The 26,542-nt window shown below is 34.4% G+C and overlaps 3 protein-coding genes, 1 long non-coding RNA gene and 1 pseudogene across 6 annotated transcripts; 3 read left to right on the top strand and 2 right to left on the bottom strand.

Moving 5' to 3' along the window:
• Positions 1-4,054: 4,054 nt before the first annotated feature.
• LOC146906525 (MDIS1-interacting receptor like kinase 2-like) lies at positions 4,055-6,697 on the top strand. Of its 2 annotated transcripts, XM_085729942.1 has the most exons (3): positions 4,123-4,485; positions 4,723-6,153; positions 6,248-6,697. In XM_085729942.1, the coding sequence occupies exons 1-3, from the start codon at positions 4,197-4,199 to the stop codon at positions 6,553-6,555; spliced, it is 2,028 nt and encodes a 675-aa protein (XP_085586068.1). In that variant the 5' UTR covers positions 4,123-4,196; the 3' UTR covers positions 6,556-6,697. The 2 variants fall into 2 exon arrangements, with proteins under 2 accessions (XP_085586067.1, XP_085586068.1); XM_085729941.1 differs by having other exon boundaries at positions 4,055-6,153.
• A 1,998-nt stretch (positions 6,698-8,695) lies between these two features.
• On the top strand, positions 8,696-10,661 carry LOC146906524 (uncharacterized; annotated as a pseudogene). The gene is made up of 4 exons (XR_015020422.1): positions 8,696-9,164; positions 9,599-9,757; positions 9,869-9,977; positions 10,344-10,661. The product of XR_015020422.1 is annotated as an uncharacterized LOC146906524 (transcript).
• LOC146906523 (uncharacterized) lies at positions 10,650-12,455 on the bottom strand. The gene is made up of 2 exons (XR_015020424.1): positions 12,279-12,455; positions 10,650-11,099 (listed from the first exon to the last, which is right to left on the bottom strand). It is a non-coding gene; the product is annotated as an uncharacterized LOC146906523 (long non-coding RNA).
• A 9,431-nt stretch (positions 12,456-21,886) lies between these two features.
• Positions 21,887-25,245, top strand: LOC146906522 (uncharacterized). The gene is made up of 2 exons (XM_085729940.1): positions 21,887-24,667; positions 24,763-25,245. The coding sequence occupies exons 1-2, from the start codon at positions 21,991-21,993 to the stop codon at positions 25,065-25,067; spliced, it is 2,982 nt and encodes a 993-aa protein (XP_085586066.1). The 5' UTR covers positions 21,887-21,990; the 3' UTR covers positions 25,068-25,245.
• Positions 25,246-25,464: 219 nt separating this feature from the next.
• On the bottom strand, positions 25,465-26,292 carry LOC146906521 (uncharacterized). The gene has a single exon (XM_085728863.1). The coding sequence runs from the start codon at positions 26,290-26,292 to the stop codon at positions 25,465-25,467; it is 828 nt and encodes a 275-aa protein (XP_085584989.1).
• Positions 26,293-26,542: the final 250 nt, after the last annotated feature.

Genomic DNA, 26,542 nt, shown 5'->3' with positions numbered 1-26,542 from the left:
TAATGAAATTGTTGTTTAATTAGATTTTATAAAATAAAAAAATAGTCGTAATTCTAGCCCGTGCTTGGCACGGGTTTCCAAGCTAGTTTAATACTAAAACAATGCATAGCACCAATTTCATGCCTTTTTTTTTTACAATATTTTGTACACTTTTTTTTTAAGGAAATATTTTGTACACTTATTTAATACTAAAAAATACATTAGGTTAGCAGCAATTTAACCTAACAAATTCCATTTAGGAGAATTGCTTTTGGAGAATAGAAGCAATTCTAGAAAGCCAAACCAAACAACATTCAAAACTCAATTTCCACTTTTGAGGTTTGTAGAAGTGCTTCTTGTTGCTGAAAAGCCAAAACAAACAGACCCTTAATTACTTCGCTCAATATATACAGGGCTTTTAAAATTTATCCTAATATTTCCATATAAAATTCTTTAATTAGTTTTTGTTCCCAAACAAATATCTTTAATTAGTTTTACATTTCAATTACTACCGAGATCATAAGAATGAGAATGGATGATGTATGATTGTTTTCTCAAATTATTGCAATCATATGTTTTGGCTCGGGCAAAGGAGTTTTTCGATGGTTGGAAAGCAGCTGGTGAAGTTCCGCCACACCCATAGCATTCACAGGTTGACGGGCATAATATTCGTTGGACTAAATCGAGAGATTTAAATGCAATATTGTTGCTTCTTTTTCAGCTCTTTTAAATACGGTGTGATTAGTTTTTAAATTTGGGTTGGTATATCACATTGTATTCAACACACTACCATAACTGTAATAAGTGTTCTTAGGGAATTGGTTAAGGTACTACAAATAGTAAGTTTGTTGCTTCTTTTTCAACTCTTTTAAATACGGTGTGATTAATTTTTAAATTTGGGTTGGTATATCACATTGTATTCAACACACTACCATAACTCTAAGTGTTCTTAGGGAATTGGTTAGGGTACTACAAATAGTAAGTTTATATCAAAAAGTTGTGTAATTATTGCATTGAGAAAAGTAACAATTTGTATTTGTAAGACACAATTTCCTTTAATGGAATCTTTAAACAGTGTCATTAGGGAACTCGTTAGCAAGATCCATAAATAGAATGTTATATGCATATGTTTCTTTACAAAATGAAATCCCTACAAAATTAATTAAAGGAGCAATCAAGAATTGTATCACTATTTCCTTCAAAAAAAAAAAGAATTGTATCACTATTATGTGAAAAGTTTGATTATGAAATAAGTAAAGGAAGTAATACTAAAATTGAAAAAATGTTAAATTTCAAATCAAATATCAATACATTTTATGTAAAAAAAATCATAAATTAATGTTAAAGAATGATAAGTTAATAAATAAGCTTTTATTTATTATTCATGAGCTTGTTAAGTTAGTTTATGAAAAAACAGTTTATTAAGATAAATTTTTTGTTAGTGAGAATTTATGAATTAATATTTTTTTGACACAACTTATGAATTAATATAAAAACTTATTTATTTACATAAACTCTTTTTCATAAGCTCAAAATAAGCTCAATCCAAACGGGCCCTACCTAAGTCTTCGATCTAATGTCTCCATTTTTCCCTTTCTTCCTCGCTTCTCTCTTAGACTAGTTTGGATTGGCTTATATTAGAGCTTATGCAAAGCAGCTTATATATGCAAATAAATAAGCATTAATGTATTATATATAAGTCTATCAATGTAGTTTATGAAAAAACAACTTATGAATATACAATTTTCGTTAGTAAAATCTTATGAATTAACATAAAAGTTTAAATATTTGCATAAGCTCTTTTTCATAAGCTCAAAATAAGCTCAATCCAAACAGATCATCATTACAAAAATTATATACAAACAAGCTATTATAGTTGATCCAATGTTTAACTTATAGTAGGTTAAAATTTAATATTACTTTTTTTTTTTTGAGGAAAATTTACTATTTCTATTACTATTCTCGTATTATGATTTTAGGTATTAAATATAACGAGTGTCTCTGAAGCACTCGTTAACAAGATCCTTAAAAATATTATGAACACAGGGACTGTACTAATATATTATGAGGGACTGTACTAATATATTTTGCGATATACACCTATATATCAAAGTCCTGCATATTAAATATCCCTGTGCTCAGCTCTTTTAATTATAGCCCAGGAACTGTACTAATATGTTAAAGCCCTGGATATATTATCTGGATATTTATAGCTTAATTAAAAAAAGCCATGTGGATATTTAAAATTAGTATTACTATTCCCGTATTACTATTCATCTATATATTAAATTTTAACTTACTATTACTATTCTTGTATAATGATTTTAGTTACAGCAGCAACAAAAAATTTAGCTATAAATATTTGCAACACTTGACAAACAACAAACCAGTCCAAATCTAACTAACTAAATCCCATGCTTTGATTTTGTCAATATTTGATTGATAATGGCACTTTAGGAAGTTTCTTAGAACTTTTTCTTTACAGCTTTTCCCCTCAAAGTATCTTTCATCGCATTCTCGTCTCCCATTCTACACGGTGGTCTAACCCATCTCCTTTTTTTTTGACAAAATGTCTCTTAGGTATCTTCCCTTATTTTTCTTAATCAAAGTGACAAATATCATTAAACAATACACTAATTATACATTTATTAAATTTCCAACTTTTTTCTACGAGGAATTAATTTTTCTCCTATATATATAGCATTGCTGTATATTAAATTTAAACTTACTATTACCATTCTCGTATTATGATTTTAGTTACAGCAGCAACAAAAAATTTAGCTATAAATATTTGCAACACTTGACAAACAACAAACCAGTCCAAATCTAACTAACTAAATCCCATGCTTTGATTTTGTCAATATTTGATTGATAATGGCACTTTAGGAAGTTTCTTAGAACTTTTTCTTTTCAGCTTTTCCCCTCAAAGTATCTTTCATCGCATTCTCGTCTCCCATTCTACACGGTGGTCTAACCCATCTCCTTTTTTTTTGACAAAATGTCTCTTAGGTATCTTCCCTTATTTTTCTTAATCAAAGTGACAAATATCATTAAACAATACACTAATTATACATTTATTAAATTTCCAACTTTTTTCTACGAGGAATTAATTTTTCTCCTATATATATAGCATTGCTGTATATTAAATTTAAACTTACTATTACCATTCTCGTATTATGATTTTAGTTACAGCAGCAACAAAAAATTTAGCTATAAATATTTGCAACACTTGACAAACAACAAACCAGTCCAAATCTAACTAACTAAATCCCATGCTTTGATTTTGTCAATATTTGATTGATAATGGCACTTTAGGAAGTTTCTTAGAACTTTTTCTTTTCAGCTTTTCCCCTCAAAGTATCTTTCATCGCATTCTCGTCTCCCATTCTACACGGTGGTCTAACCCATCTCCTTTTTTTTTGACAAAATGTCTCTTAGGTATCTTCCCTTATTTTTCTTAATCAAAGTGACAAATATCATTAAACAATACACTAATTATACATTTATTAAATTTCCAACTTTTTTCTACGAGGAATTAATTTTTCTCCTATATATATAGCATTGCTGTATATTAAATTTAAACTTACTATTACCATTCTCGTATTATGATTTTAGTTACAGCAGCAACAAAAAATTTAGCTATAAATATTTGCAACACTTGACAAACAACAAACCAGTCCAAATCTAACTAACTAAATCCCATGCTTTGATTTTGTCAATATTTGATTGATAATGGCACTTTAGGAAGTTTCTTAGAACTTTTTCTTTTCAGCTTTTCCCCTCAAAGTATCTTTCATCGCATTCTCGTCTCCCATTCTACACGGTGGTCTAACCCATCTCCTTTTTTTTTGACAAAATGTCTCTTAGGTATCTTCCCTTATTTTTCTTAATCAAAGTGACAAATATCATTAAACAATACACTAATTATACATTTATTAAATTTCCAACTTTTTTCTACGAGGAATTAATTTTTCTCCTATATATATAGCATTGCTGTATATTAAATTTAAACTTACTATTACCATTCTCGTATTATGATTTTAGTTACAGCAGCAACAAAAAATTTAGCTATAATCCCTCAAAAAAAAAAAAAAATTTAGCTATAAATATTTGCAACACTTGACAAACAACAAACCAGTCCAAATCTAATTATCTAAAGATTCCACCCTATTGCTTCAGTCCAAAACTAAGTGCCCATATTTCCAACACTTGAGTCGATGAAGTATGTACACTTTTGGCTGTTTTTCTCAATGTACTTTTGTGCACTCATAACTAACCCTTCTTATTCTGTGGTTGGTTCTTCCTTTACTATTCCTTCAGCTTCATCCACTGTACAAAGCAAAGAAGCAAGTGCTTTGTTGAAGTGGAAAGCAAGTCTTGACAACCAAAGCCAAGTTTTGTTATCTTCATGGAGTGGCAATAATTCATGCAACTGGAATGGAATTACGTGTAATGAAGATTCCTTGTCTGTCTCTAATGTAAATCTCGCAAATATGGGATTGAAAGGTACGCTTGAAAGGCTTAACTTCTCATCTCTTCCAAACATTCTCATTCTTGATCTTAGTGTCAACTTCTTGAATGGTAGTATTCCTCCTCATATTGAAATGTTGTCAAAACTTTCTCATCTTGATCTTAGTCACAATAATTTCTCGGGAACAATCCCATTTGAAATAATAACAAATTTGACTAGTCTTTATTTTTTACACTTGTCTTATAATATTCTTCTTCATGGTACCTTTCCAGAAGAAATAGGAGCATTAAAGAATTTGAGAGTACTTAAAATCTCGTCCACTAATCTAATAGGGAATATCCCAATTTCAATCGGGAATTTGTCCTTCTTCTCTTACTTTTATCTAGTAGGCAACAAACTTTCCGGTGAAATCCCATTTACAATTGGAAACTTGGCTAAATTGTCACGTCTAATATTAGGAAAAAATCAAATTTCTGGATCTATTCCTAAAGAAATTGGGAAGTTATTGAACTTAAAACGACTATTTCTTGTTGGCAATAAACTTTCTGGTTTCATTCCTAGTACAATTGGAATGATGAGATCTTTGCTTTATATTGATTTGTCAAACAATTCTCTATCTGGTAAAATCCCACCTACAATTGGAAACTTGAGCCATTTACTATATCTTGATCTCAGTGGAAATTTTTTGGATGGAACCATACCACTAATGTTCGTAAAGCTGATACTCTTAGAAACATTGAATATTTCACATAACAATCTTTCTGGCAATATCCCCTCTTCCTTTGATCAGATGATTAGTTTGTCAATTGTTGATATATCATATAACCAATTTGAGGGTCCACTTCCAAACATGCGAGTATTCAATAACGCTTCAATTGAAGTGTTGAGAAATAATACAGGCTTGTGCGGTAATGTTTCTGGCTTGGAGTCGTGCATAAAACCAAGCAGGGGTTCTCATAACCATAAGAATAAGAAAGTGATCTTATTGATAGTTTTGCCTCTTGCACCAGGAACTCTAATGCTAGCATTTGTTTGTTTCAAATTCGCATCCCATCTATGCCAACCGTCAACCACAAGAGCAAACCAGGATGGGGGAAACATCATTGCTCCTAAAAATGTATTTACAATTTGGAGTTTTGATGGGAAAATGGTGTATGAGAACATTATTGAAGCCACAGAAGAGTTTGATGAGAAGCATATCATTGGAGTAGGAGCGCAAGGAAGTGTTTACAAAGCAGAGTTGCCCACAGGTCAAGTAGTTGCTGTTAAAAAACTCCATTCAGCAACAAATAGGGAAAATTCTGATCTAAAATGTTTCGCAAGTGAGATCCAAGCTCTGACAGAAATTCGGCATCGTAACATTGTGAAGCTATATGGATTTTGTTCACACTCACACTTGTCGTTTTTGGTTTACGAGTTCATGGAGAAAGGTAGTTTGGAAAAGATTTTGAAAGATGATGAAGAAGCAATTGCATTTGATTGGAATAAGCGGGTGAATGTCATTAAAGATGTAGCTAATGCTTTATTCTATATGCACCATGATTGCTCACCTCCAATTGTTCATCGAGATATATCAAGCAAAAATATTCTACTGGATTTAGAATATGTGGCTCGTGTCTCGGACTTTGGAACAGCTAAGCTTCTAAATCATAATTCAGACAATTGGACCTCATTTGCAGGCACCTATGGATATGCTGCTCCAGGTTAATTTTATTTCTGTGTACTATTTGTAAAATATGATAGATTTGTAAGTAGTCTTTGCTAATCATAATTATCTCCGTCTTTTGTTTGGTACAGAACTTGCATACACAATGGAAGTGAATGAGAAGTGTGATGTGTATAGTTTTGGGGTATTAGCATTGGAAATACTTTATGGAAAACACCCTGGAGATATTTTATCTAACTCTTTACAATGGACAATCATGGACTCAACACTTGATTCCACGCCATTGATGGATAAGTTGGATCAACGTCTCCCTCGTCCGATGAATCATATAGCTAAGAAGTTAGTATCCATTGCAAAGACAACAATTTCTTGCTTAGCTGAACGTCCACGATCTCGTCCTACCATGGAGCAGGTTTCCAGGGAGCTTTTAACAGCATAGTCTTCGTCTATAGATCTTACATCTTGATGAATATATGCTTGAATGTTACTTTTTCATCTTAGTTTGTGTAATTTTATAATTCTGTCTGGCCTTGTAATGTACTATAAGTCATTTTAATGTTATTTCTGAACTTTAGATGCTATGTCATTTTGAATAATATTTTCATGTTGTTTTGATTAGATTCTAAGTAAAAATTGTTACAAAATTGTTGAGTGTCAAGATATAAAATTGTTATAAAATTGCAATAAGGATCAAACTTTGTACCAAGGAAAAAGCCAGACTACTTAAAAGAAACCGACATAGGCCACAAGTGTTTTTCTAATGAAATATCCACATTTTATAATCAATAAGACTAAAACTAACCCTTCCATGAATTTAATCTTTAGTGTCCAGGTAAACTTTGCAACCTTCTCCACAAGCACATTGATTTTATTTTCTTGCAAAGGCATGCACATTAAATACTTGAATTAGTGTGCCAAGATAAGAAACATGCAGGGTGGAGCATAAGAAATCTCAATGGTAACATGAGGAGTTCAACTATATATAAGTGCAGAGTTCAACTATACCTCAAGTTGAAGAACTATTACATAAAGGATTTATGTATGAAAGAAAGCATTAGTCTTCTTGTATCACTCCTCCTATTTAAGTATCATGGAAGGAAAAGAGTTTGGAGAATGCGCGTTGATAGTTGAGCTATTGACAAGATTACAATTAAGTGACTGATACAAAGACTATTTGATTTATTAGATCCGTTGCATCGTACCCAATCTTTTCAAAGGTTTATCTTCGTAGTGGATACTGGATACCATGAGATCGGACTTAGATCATGAGATTAATGGAAGACCTCATTGCATCCATAAGTTGATTGCTTATATAAATTGACTATATGCCGCCAACTATGGATTGATCCAAATGATAAGGGCCTTGAGTCCTTTAAGCATGTGGTTAGGGTTCGATTTCTGCCTCATTCGTATGGAAAATCTGGTTGGGAGGAGAGAGCCTATTTTGTGTGCTTTACAAGTTCTCCGACGAAGACTAGTCACTGCTAATGGGAGGTAGAAATTTCGTACCGATATCATGTTAGATGAAAAGAAAATTGACTATGATGCCCTTTGAATTATCTTACTCCCCTAATGCATTTATGTGTCTACTTCAACCCTTCATTGGTAAATTTGTTGTTGCCTACTTTGGCGAAATTTTGATCTATAGTAGCATCAAAGAGTAAGAATTAAAACAACTTCGATAAGTGTTACTTTTTGGGTACATAGTAATTCTTGAAGGCATTCTTGAACCACCGCTATGTCAAAGCCTGATACGTGAGAACGTGTGGTTAGTGAACAATGATTCGCAAATATCAACGAGGTTGAGTAGTACTGTAGTAGAATGCACGACGTACAGGAAACTTAATTAGGTAAGATACACGTCAAATGTTCACAAATTCATATATACTTAATTAGGTAAGATACACGTCAAATGTTCAAAAAAAAAAAATACTATTGATTAGGTACGAATCATAATCTACCGAATTAGTTGAAGATTTGTAAGCGAAATTTTAGAAAATATGTAGCAAAATAATTTGTAGTGAAATTCATGTTGACCAAACTTTTAGACGTTAAAATGACATAACCTTTAAAAGTTAAGATATAGAAACGAATTTCAGTTGTCCCCGGGAGCTTAGCTCAGTTGGTAGGGACATTGCATAATTTATGCAGGGGTTAGAGTTCGAACCCCGGACACCCCACTTCTCCACATTTAATTGTGTGAGCTCTATCTACTAGGCTACTAGACAAAAAAAAAAAAAAAAGTATTTCGGCTTTCTACTTAGATGAGAAACTATTAATTGTTCAATACATGCAGCAAGTGTTCAATACATGCAGCAAGTTATTTTGCAAGATCTCTGATATTTCAGTATCCATGAGTACTTCTTAAAAAGCATATCCAAATATTATCTTAATTAATTGGTACTAAAATCGTAACTAAAATCATGGTCCATAAAAAAAAAAAATATCATGGTCCATCAAAGGGTCATATACATGTGTCAAAAAAAAAAAAAAAAAAAAAAAAAACAGGTCATATACATAGTCCATAGAATCCACCCCCACTTTACACTTCAGCATCACCGTAATTACCACTTATACTCAATCAATTTTCTGACCGAAGACACATTTTCATTTCCATTCCCTTATTATATTCTAACACCCAAACTCAAAGCATGTCCATAATAGTCTCTTAATGTCTCTTATTCTAAAGATATAGTGAAAATGGATTCAAGAGAAAAACATATTATAGAAAACCAACATCTCATTTCATACCAAAATGTAATCATAATGAGGCACAGTGACCGTCTCGATAACATTGATCCCTTGTGGGCATCCACAACGTCGCGGCCGTGGGATCCACCCCTAGCCAAAGCCGGCCACATTCGGGCCTTTCAAACGGGTCAAGAGATCAAACATAGTCTCAAATATGCAATCCATCAAGTTTTCGTGTCCCCTTTCCTACGTTGCGTCCAAACTGCTGTCGGACTCATTGGCGCCCTCTCTGCTATCAATGACGGTCTCGAAAATGTCATTGGTGAAGACAATTTTGTTGGCACTTCAAAAGTCAAGGTCATAACTTTTTTTTCATTAACTCTTGTTAATTTATAAATATTCAAATCACATAGTTTTGTAGAAAATAGAGATCTTAAACTAGAGTTGATATTTTGAAAGAAGGGAAAGATCAAGATCAATCATTGTCTGATTGTTAACATTTCTTAAGTTTTAATCAAAAAGAAATGTTATGGTAAAAAAATGTCTTTATTATCTAAATGAACAAACACTAAATTTACTTGCTTTAGGGTTTGTGATTTGTTGAAACAGATAAGTTCTATGTAAAATTGAAGAGAGGACAAGGGTGAAAATTTAGTTAGGAGTGAACCACTAATTAAGATGCTGTATTATGTTATCTTAAATTGTTAATCGACTCTAAATATAGACTTCTCCTATAGATGAGTCAACAATTTAATTTGCTAAATTTTTGTTCTTAAATTCCAAAATTGAAGGTTTCAATTGAGTATGGATTATGTGAAGTGTTGAACAATGTAGCTATTCGTCCCAACGTTGCTCCTAAAAATGGAAATATAAGCTTTGATATATCAGTACTTGAAGCCATGCTCCCAGCTGGGACAGTGGATAATAATGTTGAAAGGGTGTATAATGAGGTACAAAGGATTTATCTTAATTTTATTATTATCAACTTTAGCAAAATATGCATAGAAAGTAGAAACATTGTTTAGTCTAATAATGAAAACTTATTGTCACATAAATTTCAGTTACCTCAATGGGGAGAGTCATTTTCTGAAGCAAGGGCTAGGTATCAGCAAACAATCATGAAGCTCGCAGATAAATACCCTACTGAGAACATGTTATTTCTTACACATGGTAAGAAAAATCAATTTTTGTTATGTAAAAGTAGGTTGGAAAATTGAATTGGTTTCATAAGTTTTTGTTCGGGTTATATAGGATAAGATTGAAACAATCTTTTAGCTTGTTTGTACATACCGCAATTCTGACCAACTCGCCGCTAATCCAAACATGCACTATATGTTTAACCAACCACCCCTATGTATGCAAGAGTAATATGTTTTATGATGTTGGCTTCCTAGGTGAACACACTCTTCTCAAAGGGTAATTTTTGGCCATGATGTTGGTAGTTATATAAATGGCAAAGCTACCTTGTATATGCATCGAAAATATTGAATAGAGAGTTTCTCGATGTTGAATTGAAATTGAACTAAACCCTTGCAGGGGAAGCACTTCAAATGGTACTTTCTTCAACTAGAAAAGATGATGCAAATACCAAGGCAAAACTCAATATTGTGCATATGTAGAACTTAGACGTCCTATTTTCAAAAAAGATCAATCACTTGCTGGTGGAGAGTTCAATGTACTTCCTCAATATAGTCAAACCGGTGTGAACTATATTTCCTCGAAAGATCCTTCAAATGAAGATATCAACCAAACTTCAAAATGATAAGCATAGTTTATGAGCTTTATATTTAATAAACATGTTACTCTGAACTACCAATGGCATACTTGTAGGGAATAAAAGTCATTCAAAGTGGATGTACTACCCAACATATTTTTATGCAACTTTGTCATGGATTGTGATACATTGCAAAACAACAGTATAAAACTATATTTGTATTTTCATAAATCATATATCAAACTTGATTCTACTCTATATCTTACCAACTAGCATCATAGCATGTGACAAATTCATGTACGACGCTACCACTAAGCGAGCCAAAAAGTGCCGGCAGACTAAGATCAATGAAATACAAATTATCGATGACAATGTATTACAAGTTGCATAAACAAAATTGCTATCAATTGGATGTAGTATCTCTAATAAGCATATTATTTTTGAATTGCACATCAAACCTTCAACCTTTCAAGGAACCACGCCACAAAATGTTATGACTGCTTCTCCAACAAGGAACCACGCCATCAAGTAATATCACAAGATGTGAATGAGCATTTGGTTATGATTCATCCATATTCCTATCCAAACAAAATATCCGATTTTATTACATAGAAGGCCAATAAGTAATTGAAAAAATATGCATGAACTTCATCATACAAAAATAAAAATTAATCATTAACAGGAGAGAAGACTGAATTTCCCTACTAGAAGAATTTATGAAGAAATGATGAATCTGTTGGAATTTTAAAATAAGGGTCCATTTACTTTCTAACATCATTCTCAATTTTTCATTTATATATTTTACTTTGTACATGGGGGGCAAAAATGACATTTGGTTATATATTTTCTTTTTTCAGTTGTGATAGAGAGAAGAAAGAGCTTATCTAGGTGGAGTAGGGGTGGGAATGAGCCGGGCCGAGCCGAGCTTTGCTTAAATAGGCTAGGCCTAGTTGAAAAAACTAAGGCCTAAGCCTTGGCCTTTTACCTGTCAAAGGGCTTTATTTTAAGTCTGGCCTGACCTTTTTAAAAGTCTAACCTGACCTATTAGCCTGTTTAAAAGTTTAGTTTGTGTTACAAATTTCAAACAGAGTCTATTCATCAAAAAAAATTTCCTTTCAATTTGTGCAACGTACTTAATATAGAGATAAAACATTAATTAGATACAGATTAAACTAATGAAACACAATTGTAAAATTTATCGATGGATAGAAACTCAAGAATAATCATGTCTGATAACAGCAAAGATTTCAATTTCAAACTTAATCTAATAACTATATTGACCTTAGGCATATTAGTAGCGAGCCTTAATAGTTCACACAAATATATATAAATATATCAATATCAATGTCATACAAAATAATAATTGTGGTATGAGAATTTCAAGGATCAGTAATTCTTTTGGATATATATATAAAAAAATAAATAATATATATGGAAAAATGTAATATACTCGTATACGGGCCGGTCTGGTAGGCTTGATAGGCTTTTTTATAAGCCTAAGCCTGGCCTAATTAAAATAATAGGCTTTTTAAAAAGCTCAAGCTTGACCCATTTATTAAACGAGTTAGGCCGAGCCGAGCTTTTAGTAGGCCGAGCCATAGGCCCCTGACGAGCGGCCTGGCCTATTCCCACCCCTAAGGTGGAGTATATTTTCGGAAAGGCCAAAAACAATTTTCAAAAATATTCAATTCATTTATAAAACGCATAAGTCAGTTTGCAGATATATTTTCTTTTCATGAACTACAAAATTTACTTACTTAGTCGGTGTGCGTGGACGTACCCAAGTTTAGCTCTTAAATTGGTACCAGCTTCAATGAGATCATCCACCTATATGCAATAACATGTAGTACGTGAGAATATTAATATCTGCACATATGAGATCTTACATCTATACCATAGATTTTATTTTACTGAAAACAACTCAAGGGAAACTGATACCACAGACAAGTATACAGAACACCACTAATTTTCTTGACATCTATAACAAGTTAACAACTAAGCATTATACCAAGCATGTTCACATCTTCTGTTCAAACAACTATAAAAATATCTTCAAAGTAACAACTATGCCTTATTATCTGGCTTACTCTTTAGCTTTTTGCATAAATCATAACCATCTGTAGTATCATCCATCACAAACAGTGAAATAACAAGTTATGACCTGTAATATTTTAGGTGAAAGAAAAAGGGTTGAAGTTACCAAGCTACTCCCTCCGTTTCTTTTTATAAGCAAATTTTACTTTTTAGGTTCATTCAATTAATGATGTATGTGGTTCATAATATGGACCACATACATCATTAATTGAATGAATCTAAAAAGTAAAATTTGCTTATAAAAAGAAACGGAGGGAGTACCAGTTAAGCGCAGTGTTATTAAACCTGGACAAGATTGGCCAGTACAACCAGTTCAACCAAACAGCCACTGGTCCTGTCAGTCACCTAAGACCATCTACAATGGTTTTTTCTTTCAACACCCACTTTTTCAATTCTCAACACTCCTCATCATTTTCTCTCTCTTATTCAATACTCATTCAACTTTTACCCTCTCCAATGGTTTTTCATTCAACACTCTACCCCACCACTTTTTATTTCTTATTCTTATTTAATTTTTGTTTTTATAATTACATAAAATTATAAAACCCTTTGGAACATACTCAAGGCATCTAATGATCATAGAACAATTGTTATCCGATGTGATTGCGGCAACAATGTCACAACTGTAATAGCGCAGTTGCAATACAAAGGATTCTGAGGTTCTGCAATGCCATTGGCATCACAATTTTAACAATACTAGCCAGAAAGAATTTTTGCAGCATAACTTCAATTTAAAACAATGGCGGCCTGATGCGATTCTCAATTTAAAACCCTAACCAACTAGTGACATCACAAACAAGCTACAAAACCTAAAACAAAATTACAATAAGAATAAAAACCCAATTTGGTCCTTCACTATTTTCGAGCAGCCCAGCTTAGTCCCCGACAAAAAATAATACTCAAACTAGTCTCTGACATTCTCGTAAAGAGTAATTTGTCAACTAATTTAGATATCATGTTTTGTCACGAACTAATTCGGGCTACACGAAAATATGTGAGCATCAAATTGGGTCTTTACACTTAGAATAGCAGCAACCAAGAAATTTAAAAGACAGTAATATAATTATTACCCCATGAATGCCATTAACATGAAGAATGAAAACAGAAGCTGGACCTTCATAATATTCCTGGATCCCTTAGGAACCTTCAAAAGGACCAAACGTCCTCCATAAGGACCCAACGTCCTCCATGAAGACCTTTAAAGCCCAAGGCGCATCCTCAGAAAGACGCCGCCCTTAGCTGCTTCTAGAAACCGCCCCAAAGTACTAAATTACCCTCGTTACTTACTCGCTAAGTCAAAACACAGGCAAAGCCCATTAGAGGCTATAAATAGAACCCTTTGGAACATACTCAAGGCATCTAATGATCAGTGACAAACCCTAAAATACAGAGAAAACCCTAGTTCTCCTTACCGTACTTTTTTGCAAGTACTGTTGGTGCCGCCTGTGGAAAAAGGTAAAACTAGCCTTTGACCACGTTTTCTGATCGTTCTCCACGATTCAGGAAACCCAGAAACCCTCTGAATCATAGAACCTTGCTGTGATTTGGAATTTTGAAACTAAAAAATAAAAAAATAAAAATAAAAAAGCCCTAAATCCCACCTCATGTCGTGATTTAGAGAAAAGCCGCCTCCATGGCAAACCCAGAAGAAGCCGAAACAATGAAAACAAAGATCACCCAATTACTGGAACAGAACGAAGCCATGGCGATCTGGATGAACCCGAACCTTAGCCGCTCTCAACAGAGGTATGGAACATGCCCGTCCCATAGAATTTCAAACCGCCGCACCTATCCTCCTTCGACGGAAAGGGAGATCCGGTAAAACATGTGACGATATTCAACACTCGCATGGTTGTATATGTAGCCGCCGATTCCCTCAAATGCAAGTTATTAGCTGGAACCTTCACCGACGCCACGCTGCGTTGGTACATCAGTCTCCCCCGTTTTTCCATTATCGGCTACCAGGACATGGTTAGAAAGCTCACTAAGCAATTCTCTGCAAGCCGTCACCGGAAGGTGTAACACCCAAGACGTGGCTTTCGATATCCCGCCAGTTGGACACGAAAGGTTCCCGCCAGTTAGAACAGGCACTATCCGTAAGGATGACCCCACGTTAATAAGAGGAACCGAATCACATCGAAATGAGAGGGATCTGGAGGCCGTGTAGGTATGGGACTACATGGTTGAAGGAAGGCTTATAAGAATTGTTAGGTACTACCCATATCAACAAGATGCATCTTCTTTTTGGTAGCTCATTCCATAAGAACTCCACAGTTAAGCGTGCTTGACTTGGAGAAATTTTGGGATGGGTGACCCACCGGGAAGTTTCCGGTAAGCGTGCCAGTGAGGACAAAACACGCTGAAAAGACTCGTGTTGGTTTGTGGGGTTAGTCGGCAATCATAAAAGCAGTCTAGGATGTTACAAAATGGTATCAGAGCAGACCTCTCCCAGTACGGTGTGGTTCGGGGACGAACCAGCAGTCTGGGATGTTACAAAATGGTATCAGAGCAGACCTCTCCCAGTACGGTGTGGTTCGGGGACGAACCAGGCGGAAGCTGGTGGGCATGTAACACCCACGGCGTGGCTTTCGATATCCCGCCAGTTGGATACGAAAGGTTCCCGCCAGTTGGAACGGGCACTATCCGGAAGGATGACCCCACGTTAATAAGAGGAACTGAATCACATCCAAATGAGAGGGATCCGGAGGCCGTGTAGGTATGGGACTACATGGTTGAAGGAAGGCTTATAAGAATTGTTAGGTACTACCCATATCAACAAGATGCATCTTCTTTTCGGTAGCTCATTCCATAAGAACTCCACAGTTAAGCGTGCTTGACTTGGAGCAATTTTGGGATGGGTGACCTAACGGGAAGTTTCCCGGTAAGCGTGCAAGTGAGGACAAAACACACTGAAAAGAGTCGTGTTGGTTTGTGGGGTTAGTCGGAAATCCTAAAAGTAGTCTGGGATGTTACAGAAGGTCTCCACCACCAGCCTTTTCAACGTTCACCAAGGCCAGAACGAATCCTTGAGGGAGTATCTCTCACGATTCAACGACTCCACAATCAAGGTGTCAAATCCCAACCAAGAAGTGTTTGTTGGCGTGTTTCAGAACGGGCTAAGGGCTGGGCAGTTTAACGAGTCGCAGGTACAAAAGCCCGCCAATTCGATGGAAGAAATAATCACCCGTGTCGAGTGCTATTTCAAGGGAGAATAGAGCAACGCGGAGAAAAGGGCAAGAGACGTCAAAGAGAAGGGAGGCGCGGGGACAGAGCGCAAGAACCACTACGTTCCCCCTAACAGGGACAGAGGAACGTTCAAAAAACACTATGAAAGAGAGAGAAATCCCCAGCGTTACGCACCCGAACATTTCACTCCCCTGAGTGCTCGCCCAACATTACGTTCAAAAAACACTGTGAAAGAGAGAGAAATCCCCAACATTACGCACCCGAACATCTCAAGGAAGTGTACGAGTCGAAGCTGATCACAAAAGCCCAACCCCTGCGAGGTTGGATTATGGGGCAAGATAAGGATGTCTGGTGCAAGTATCATCGGGTACGAGGGCACGACACTGACAACTGCATGCATCTGAAGAGAGAAATTGAGAAGTTGATTCAGAGCGGGAGACCGCGAGGGTATGCTAAGGAAAGGCATGGCGACGAGAAGAGGCGCCTAGAAGAGACTTGAGAGTCGAAACAGAACAACGAACCAAAGCATACTTTCAACACCATCTCAGGAGGTTTCGCTAGAGGCGGGGAGTCAAGCTCCTCTCAGAAGAAGTATGTCCGCCAAGTGATGCTCGTGGCATGTCTCCAGAAAGGAGCCCAGACATCACCTTTTCTACCAAAGACTTCGAACCCTTCTTTAATGTTTGGTTTTCCCTAACAATTTCATCTACTTCTTACACATTACCCAATAATGAAACAAACATAATGGTTATTATAAGGTAATTGCTCTTCTCCTATCTGTTTTTGCTCATTTCCGTCAAATAGCCGAGCGTAAGTTAACTCACACATGTGTATTTTAAATGTGAGTTAACTCACATATATGTATATTTCAGCGTGAGTTAACTTATGTAGGACGTAAAACTTACGTAGGACGTAAATGAACAAAAATAGATGGCAGAATAACATTTCTCTTATTGTAATGGCACTTTATTGGGCCCTTTTGTTTAACTAAATCCCATGCTTTTGATTTTATCAATATTTGATTTGATAATGGACTTTTAGGAAGTTTCTTAGAACTCTCTCTTTTCAGGTTTTCCACTCAAATTATCTTTCACCGATCAGCTCCCATTCTACACGTTGGTCTATCCCATATTCCCATCTCCCCTTAATCTCACTCTTTTTCTGAATAGTTTTCTCACTTGTTAAGATCTCACTTAATGCCATAAATTTTGGTGTTATTGATATCTTTAGCATATTGTAGATGGGAAATAATGGTGGGGAATGATTAAAATAAACTATTTTAGATAAAAGATAATGATTTTATTAAAAGAGAGATATGAACAAACACACAAAAGCACTAAAAGCCAATGACAAAAAAGTGAAATCCTATTTTTTTGTGTATTTGTTGGTTGCACAAGTGGTTAAATTTATTTACTCATACATAAATACTCCATTATCATTGATTTATATTATGTTTAGAAAAATTGAGTGGTTAATCATATCATCATTTAAAAAATGGTCAATTTTTTTTTTTTAAAATTCTTATTAAAAGGACCAGATGAAATATTATCTTATTTTATGTTGGGTCTTTACATGACAATAGTAATTGATCAACGTTTGACAAATTATAAAGCCTTTTTTTTTTATATATATATTTCACAAATTTTAGAGGAGTACGTAATTGCATGAAGTTAAAATTTCGAGGGATTGATCATTTACTCAAAAAGGAAACGTAAAATGGCGTAGCATTCGTCAGAGTGAGATTAGAATGAGATGGGTTACACACTTAAACCGTGTAGAATGGGAGATGAGAATGCACCCAAAGACATATTGAGTGGAAAAGTTGAAAACAACAATTATCAATTACAAAACCAAAGCATGGAAATTAGTGAGACAAAAGAGCCCAAGAAAGAAGAATTGTAGAAAACTTCATAAACTGCCATTAGAATAGGAAAATTGCTCTTTTTACTTTAAAAGTTGCTCTTCCACACACTTTAATGTCTCTCGCGAAAGTTAACTATCATTTTCGTTTACTCTTTTACGATGGCAGTTAACTATCGTTCCACATCTATAACTACTTATAAAAAATAAAAAAAACAATCCAACGGCACTTAAGTGCATAAGAGCATGAAATTTTATTATTTGCAATGTATTCATAATATAGGTTCTAATATTCATAATTCTATTATTTGCAATGTATTCATAATATAGGTTCTAATATTCATAATCTTGATTACTATAAAAAGTAGCAAACGTGACTCACAAAGAGGAAAAGGTACTAGCAAAGTTCATACTATAAAAAGTAGCAAACGTGACTCACAAGGAGGAAAAGGTACTAGCAAAGTTCATTGTATTTACCTTAAATTTCATTATTTCACGAATCAGGCAAAATAATTGATTCATTGTTTAGTATATTATATATTTTTTGTACGATGTTTAATATATTATATATTATTTCGTTATCAAAATTAGTCCATGCTGTTAATTAGCTAACGGAATGTTGATGTGGCAGTTAGTGGGTCCCAATTATTTTAAGCTTAAATAAGTTTTTGGTCCCTACATTTTGCGTGACTTTGAAGAATAGTCATTGCATTTCAATAAATGTTTTTAAAATCTCAAAAATAATAAAGACTATTCTTTTGGGAGTCAGAGTGAAGAGAAAATACATTGGCTTGGCAGCTAGCATATATCTTTTCTTAAAGATGACTTTTGTCTAAGAAAGTAAAAAAGAAGAAGAACACGGCAACATTCAAATTCATGCTCCAAATTAAAGCACTTCTTGGAGTTTTTTTTTTTTTTTTAAACAAACAAAAATCTATATACATTTAATTGTATGAGTTCTAACCACTAGGCTACTTAACCAAAAAAGGACGTGGAATGGCAATTAACTATCGTCGTGAAATATCAAACTTCAGTTAACTTTCATTGGGGATATTTGAGTTTATGGTGTGTGGAGCAATTTTTAAAGTGGGAAGATCAATATTCTTAGAATAGTGCCATCGTTTCATTATACCAATATATAAATGAATACATTGTTTTTTTTTTTAGGGAAAAGGAATACATTGTTTTGTTGGGTTGGAATTCCATTGATCAACTTTATCCTTCACTTACTATTAAAATAACGAGCTGATTTAAAAAATGTAACTGATCCCCTTAAAAAAGGAAGAAACAAAAAAAAAATAGTGGCTAAAAATGTAACTGTTTCTCTTAAAAAAGGAAGAAACCAAACAAAATAAGGTAATGAATCGTTTCTTAATAATTGAATGCATCAAAAAGAAGGAGAAACAAAAAACATCAAGCAAACCACACGTCTTACTCATCTCCCCCAATGAATCAACAAAACCCTAATGATATGACGGTACTTCAACCACATAATTCGTTTTCGGCTGGAGACGGAACTTCCGTGATATCTTTATCAAGCGTTCATCCGGTTAGTGGCGGAGCCAGGACTATTATAAAGCCTGGGCAAAAAAAATTGCAATACATTTATAGGGTTTACATAAGAAATTGCAAGCAAATAATCAAAAAATCTAATGAAATTGCCAAATTTATAGGGGTTTATATAAGAAATTAAGAGGTATTTACATAAGAAATTGTAAAAAATTTGGTTCGGAGCCCAGGCTCACTGGGCCTTAGAACTGCCCATGCATCCGGTGACCACTCTTCCAACACAATAACATCTAGTTTCTGCAGCTGCAACAGACAACTTGGAAAGTCCTACGGTGAACCTTATTGTTTCACCATCGAATCCCACCCAAAATAGAGGTAAAAGACTACGACCTTCTCGGCAACTTGCTATCGACATTCAATAGCCAAACAAAGATCATCGTTACTCAAGAAGAACTTTTGACTCACGTCAAAACCGGCCAAGTCTAATGATCTAAGGATTATTACCAATTGACCATATAAAAACACTTTCAATCCATAGTGCATATGAATTAAATTCAATGTACAACCATGTCATTAAATTTTCAACTACACATTCAGATCACTATTATTTTTTTTGACAAAAAAAAATAGTGATCTGAATGTGTAGTTGAAAATTTAATGACATGGTTGTACATGGTTTATTTATCTATTATAAGTAAAAATCTATCTATTGAATTTCTTGAATAAATGATATACATGGTTTATAATACAACCACATACATATTTATTCAATGAACCTAAAATTTAAACTTTTGCATGTAATTAAACCTATTCTCATTTTATGGGTTTAGATCTCGTAGAAAAAATTTGTTAGCTATAATCTGCAACACTACAATGTTTCTTAAGCCCTCACCCTATAGCTTCCATGGTGTCCATATTTCTAACACTTCAGTCTATATTTTCAATCAAAAATTGTTTTTCTGACATACAAAACTTCCTAATAACACATGGAAATGACGTTTTTACCCCCGGTGGTAGTTAACTACCGCTAGATTTATCCGACGGTAGTTAACTACTGTTCCAAGTATACAACACAATATATATATATATATATATATATATATATATATATATATATATATATATATATATATTCCAGCGGTAGTTAATTACCGACCAACATGTATATTGATTTTTATGGGCCACCTTAATGCAGGCACAGTTCTAATTGAGCAGACACATATTTCTTGATAATTGCACGGTGCCAACGTGAGAATCTTCTTTCTATGTTGTTAATTTCTTGATAATTGAGCAGACACAAAATTAGCGGTAGTTAACTACCGTCGAGGGCAAAAACATCATTTCCATGTGTTATTATGATGTTTTGTATGTCAGAAGCAATTTTCTTTCCAACCCTTCTTTAGTTTTTGGTTTTCCCTAACAGTTTCATCTACTGCTTACACTATACCCAATAATGAAACAAACATAATGGTTATTGTAAGGTAATTGCTCTTCTCCAATATGTTTTTGCTCATTTCCACCAAATAGTCGAGCGTGAGTTAACTCACACATACATATTTTCAATGTGAGTTAACTCACACGTATATGTATTTTTCAGCGTGAGTTAACTTACGAAGGACAAATACAGATGGGAAGAATAACATTTCTCTTATAATGGCACTTTATTGGGCCCTTTTGTCTAACTAAATCCCATGCTTTGATTTTATCAATATTTGATTTGATAATGGACTTTTAGGAAGTTTCTTAGAACTCTCTCTTTTCAGCTTTTCCACTCAAATTATCTTTCACTGATCAGCTCCCATTCTACACGGTGGTATATCCCATATTCCCATCACCCCTTAATTTCACTTTCTCTTTCAGAATAGTTTTCTCACTTGTTAAGATTTCACTTAATGCCATAAATTTTGGTGTTATTGATATCTTTAGCATATTGTAGATGAGAAATGATGGTGGGGAATGATTAAAATAAATTATTTTAGATAAAAGATAATGATTTTATTAAAAGAGAGATATGAACAAATACACAAAAGCACTAAAAGCCAATGACACAAAAGTGAAACCCTATTTTTTGTGTATTTGTTGGTTGCACATGGTTAAATATTGTCATTGATTTACATTATGTTTAGAAAAATTAAGTGGATAATCATATCATCATTTAAAAAAGGCTTTTTAAAAGTTGTGACTTTTTTCTTATAAATTGGACCAATTTTTTCTTTTTTGAAAATTTTCTTATCAATAGAACCGGATGAAATATTATCTTATTTTATGTTGGGTCTTTACATGACAGTAGTAATTACCTTTCGGGGAACAATGTAACTTAAAAACTTTGATAAATATATGCAGGGCTAGGAAATTTACCCTAATATTTTTATTTAAAGTTCTTTGATTAGGCTTACATTTCAATTCGATAACAAGAAAAGATGATATGCATGAATTTTTGAACTCTATTTCGTTCATCTTCCCTTTTTTTAATCAAATGGTGCTTATTGTATAATCTAATGTGTTCAGTAGAATATGTACAACTTCTCTTGTTTTTCGTGACAAATATCATCAATTAGATTTTCAACTTGTTTCTACGCGGAATTAAATTTTCACCTGTATACTAAATATTAACATACACATTCAACAAAAAAATGTAAAATGCACGTGCATACGTATATTCTCGTATTATGATTTTAGTTATAGAAGCATCAAAAAATTTAGCTATAAATATCTGCAACACTTGACAAACAACAAACCAGTCCAAATCTAATTATCTAAAGATTTCACCCTATTGCTTCAGTCCAAAACTAAGTGCCCATATTTCCAACACTTGAGTCGATGAAGTATGTACACTTTTGGCTGTTTTTCTCAATGTACTTTTGTGCACTCATAACTAACCCTTCATATTCTGTGGTTGGTTCTTCCTTTACTATTCCTTCAGCTTCATCCACTGTACAAAGCAAAGAAGCAAGTGCTTTGTTGAAGTGGAAAGCAAGTCTTGACAACCAAAGCCAAGTTTTGTTATCTTCATGGAGTGGCAATAATTCATGCAACTGGAATGGAATTACGTGTAATGAAGATTCCTTGTCTGTCTCTAATGTAAATCTCGCAAATATGGGATTGAAAGGTACGCTTGAAAGTCTTAACTTCTCATCTCTTCCAGACATTCTCATTCTTGATCTTAGTGTCAACTTCTTGAATGGTAGCATTCCTCCTCATATTGAGATGTTGTCAAAACTTTCTCATCTTGATCTTAGTCACAATAATTTCTCGGGAACAATCCCATTTGAAATAATAACAAATTTGACTAGTCTTCATTTTTTACACTTGTCTTATAATATTCTTCTTCGTGGCACCTTTCCAGAAGAAATAGGTGCATTAAAGAATTTGAGAGTACTTAGAATCTCGTCCATTAATCTAACAGGGAATATCCCAATTTCAATCGGGAATTTGTCCTTCTTGTCATACTTGCATCTTGGAGGCAACAAACTTTCCGGTGAAATCCCACCTACAATTGGAAACTTGGCTAAATTGTCACGTCTACAATTAGGAAAAAATAAAATTTCTGGATCTATTCCTAAAGAAATTGGGAAGTTATTGAACTTAAAACGACTATTTCTTGTTGGCAATAAACTTTCTGGTTTCATTCCTAGTACAATTGGAATGATGAGATCTTTGCTTCATGTTGATTTGTCAAACAATTCTCTCTCTGGTAAAATCCCACCTACAATTGGAAACTTGAGCCATTTACTATATCTTGGCTTTCATGCAAACCATCTCATTGGGACATTTCCAACGGAATTGAATATGCTTGCTGATTTGAAAACATTCCATGTATCTGACAACAATTTCATTGGTCAGTTGCCTCATAACATTTGTCTTGGTGGTAACTTGAAATTCTTTATTGCTTTTGATAACCATTTTACCGGGAAAGTTCCAAAAAGTTTGAAGAATTGCTCTAGCCTTATTAGACTTAGGCTTGAACATAACCATATTGATGGAAACATAACAGATGATTTGGGTGTATACCCTAATTTGGAGTTCATGGGATTGGATGACAATAATTTTTATGGTCACCTTTCAGCCAATTGGGGGAAGTTTCATAACCTGGAGCAATTAAACATCTCCAAAAATAATATATCAGGTTTTATACCGCCGGAACTCGGTGAAGCAACTCACTTATATTCAATTGACTTATCTTCAAACCATCTCACAGGAAAAATTCCAAAGGAGTTGGGCAATTTGACTAAGTTGGGTAGACTCTTTTTAAGCAACAACCATCTTTCTCGCAATGTTCCTACACAAATAGCATTGTTAAAAGAACTTGAAATCTTAGATGTTGCAGAAAATAATCTAAATGGCTTCATCAGAAAAGAACTTGTCATTTTGCCTAAGTTATGGAACTTAAATTTGAGCCAAAACAAATTCAGAGGAAATATTCCTAATGAGTTTGGAAAATTTAAAGCCCTTCAAAGTCTTGATATCAGTGGGAATTTTTTGGATGGAACCATAACACCAATGTTTGTAAAGCTGATACTCTTAGAAACACTGAATATTTCACATAACAATCTTTCTGGAAATATCCCCTCTTCCTTTGATCAGATGATTAGTTTGTCAAATGTTGATATATCATATAACCAGTTTGAGGGTCCACTTCCAAACATGCGAGCATTCAATAACGCTACAATTGAAGTGTTGAGAAATAATACAGGCTTGTGCGGTAATGTTTCTGGCTTGGAGTCTTGCATAAAACCAAGCAGGGGTTCTCATAACCATAAGATTAAGAAAGTGATCTTATTGATAGTTTTGCCTCTTGCACCAGGAACTCTAATGCTAGCATTTGTTTGTTTCAAATTCTCATCTCATTTATGCCAAATGTCAACCACAAGAAACAACCAGGTTGGAGGAAACAACATTGCTCCTAAAAATGTATTTACAATATGGAGTTTTGATGGGAAAATGGTGTATGAGAACATTATTGAAGCAACAGAAGAGTTTAATGACAAGCATCTCATTGGAGTAGGAGCGCAAGGAAGTGTTTACAAAGCAGAGTTGCCCACAGGTCAAGTAGTTGCTGTTAAAAAACTCCACTCAACAACAAATAGGGAAAATTCTGATCTAAAATTTTTCGCAAGTGAGATCCAAGCTCTGACAGAAATTCGGCATCGTAACATTGTGAAGCTATATGGATTCTGTTCACATTCACATTTGTCCTTTTTGGTTTACGAGTACTTTGAGAAAGGTAGTTTGGAAAAGATTTTGAAAGATGATGAAGAAGCAATTGCATTTGACTGGAATAAGCGGGTGAATGTCATTAAAGATGTAGCCAATGCTTTATGCTATATGCACCATGATTGCTCACCTCCAATTGTTCATCGGGATATATCAAGCAAGAATATTCTTCTGGATTTAGAATATGTGGCTCGTGTCTCGGACTTTGGAACAGCTAAGCTTCTTAATCCTAATTCAGACAATTGGACCTCATTTGCAGGCACCTATGGATATGCTGCTCCAGGTTAATTTTATTTCTCTGTACTATTTATGAAATATGATAAAATTGTAATTAGTTTTTGTTAATCATAATTATTTCCCTCTTTTGATTTGGTACAGAACTTGCATACACAATGGAAGTAAATGAGAAGTGTGATGTGTATAGTTTTGGGGTATTAGCATTGGAAATACTATATGGAAAACACCCTGGAGATATTATATCTAACTCTTTACAATGGACAATCATGGACTCAACACTTGATTCCATGCCATTGATGGATGAGTTGGATCAACGTCTCCCTCGTCCGATGAATCATATAGCTAAGAAGTTAGTATCCATTGCAAAGACAACAATTTCTTGCTTAGCTGAAAGTCCACATTCCCGTCCTACCATGGAGCATGTTTCCAAGGAGCTTTTAACGTAGTCTTCGTCTATAGATCATACATCTTGATGAATATATGCTTGAATGTTACTTTTCGTCTTAGTTTTTGTAAGTTTATAATTCTGTCTGGCGGCCTTGTTATATATTATAAGCCATTTTAATATTATTTCTGCACTTTAGATGCTGTCATTTTGAATAATATTTTCATTTGTTTTGATTAGATTCTAAGTAAAAATTATTACAAAATTGTTGAGTGTCGAGAAATAAAATTGTTTCAAAATTACAATAAATATACTCTCTTCATCATAAGGGATCAAACTTTATACCAACAAAAAAACTCAGACTACTCAAAAGAAACCGACATAGGCCAAAAGAGTTTTTTCTGATGAAATATCCACATTTTATAATCAATAAAACTAAAGCTAATCTTTCCAAGAATTTAATCTCTAGTGTCCAGGTAAACTTTGCAACCTTCTCCACAAGCACAAGTGAAGCAAACAATCTCAGCAACAACATCATTCTTTCTCGGCCTTCTCTCATCATTAACTCTTTGTTTTCCTTTATCAGCAGGAGCACTGTAAGGCTTCAGACGGCTTTGCTGACCTTTACCTCTCTTCTCATTCACAATCTTGTAATGAGCTCTCGTATCCTCTTCATAGATTCTACAGCTGCTCACTAGTTCAGAAAAGTCACGGATCTGTTGGTAACCAATAGCCCGCTTGATGTCAGCACGCAACCCATTCTCAAACTTGATACACTTGGAAAACTCAGCATTCTCAGCAGTGTAGTGCGGGTAATGCTTAGCTAGCTCCACAAACTTTACAGCATACTCTGTCACAGTCATGTTACCTTGCTTCAGCTCAAGGAACTCAATCTCTTTCCTTCCGGGAACATCCTTCGGAAAGTATCTGTTTAGAAACTCTCTCTTAAACACAGCCCAAGTAACAACCGCAACGTCTTGCTCTAAGGTAGGTAGAAGACTCACCCACCAGTCATCAGCTTCCTCAGCCAGCATGTGCGTACCAAAATGCACTTTCTGATCGTCCGTACATTGCATAACATGGAAGACTCTCTCAATCTCCTTGAGCCATGCCTGGGCTCCATCAGGGTCGTACCTTCCTTTGAAAGTAGGGGGATGATTCCTTAAGAAGGTCTCCAACATCCTCACTTCAGCATTATGACCAGCACCAACATTGGGATATTGCCCCACAGCCTGAGCTACAGCTTCCAACGTAGCAGCAATCGCATCATCATTTCTTCCAGCCATCCTAGTTCTCTGCACATCACAAAACAATCAGAATAACATAATAATGGTATCCCAACTGTTAAACGACACGACTCGACATCATAATAACAATCAGAGTATCTTTCAATCATAAACGAAATACTACACTTCTTAGAAATTGTAAAAATAGAATAGATAACAATTTATCCTTCAAAATTATTCAACTTAATCTTTAAAACTTCGCAGCGGAATTAGTTCAACATCATAAAACTCTTTGGCATGCAGGCCTCAT

The sequence above is a fragment of the Medicago sativa genome, chromosome 7 (assembly GCF_051527215.1).
Source record: "Medicago sativa cultivar Bolivia chromosome 7, Bolivia_mono, whole genome shotgun sequence".
Lineage (NCBI taxonomy): Eukaryota > Viridiplantae > Streptophyta > Magnoliopsida > Fabales > Fabaceae > Medicago > Medicago sativa.
Note: the sequence above shows the minus strand (reverse complement) of the source record. Positions and strands in the feature narration are given on the sequence as shown.

What these genes read in the sequence shown, in the direction of transcription:
- LOC146906522 (XM_085729940.1), top strand. Translation starts at nt 21,991, where the DNA reads ATGAAGTATGTACACTTTTGGCTGTTTTTCTCAATGTACTTTTGTGCA. An exon ending in CTATGGATATGCTGCTCCAG is followed by an intron (nt 24,668 to 24,762) that starts GTTAATTTTATT and finishes GATTTGGTACAG; the next exon opens with AACTTGCATACACAATGGAA.
- LOC146906525 (XM_085729941.1), top strand. Translation starts at nt 4,197, where the DNA reads ATGAAGTATGTACACTTTTGGCTGTTTTTCTCAATGTACTTTTGTGCA. An exon ending in CTATGGATATGCTGCTCCAG is followed by an intron (nt 6,154 to 6,247) that starts GTTAATTTTATT and finishes TGTTTGGTACAG; the next exon opens with AACTTGCATACACAATGGAA.
- LOC146906521 (XM_085728863.1), bottom strand. Translation starts at nt 26,292, where the DNA reads ATGGCTGGAAGAAATGATGATGCGATTGCTGCTACGTTGGAAGCTGTA.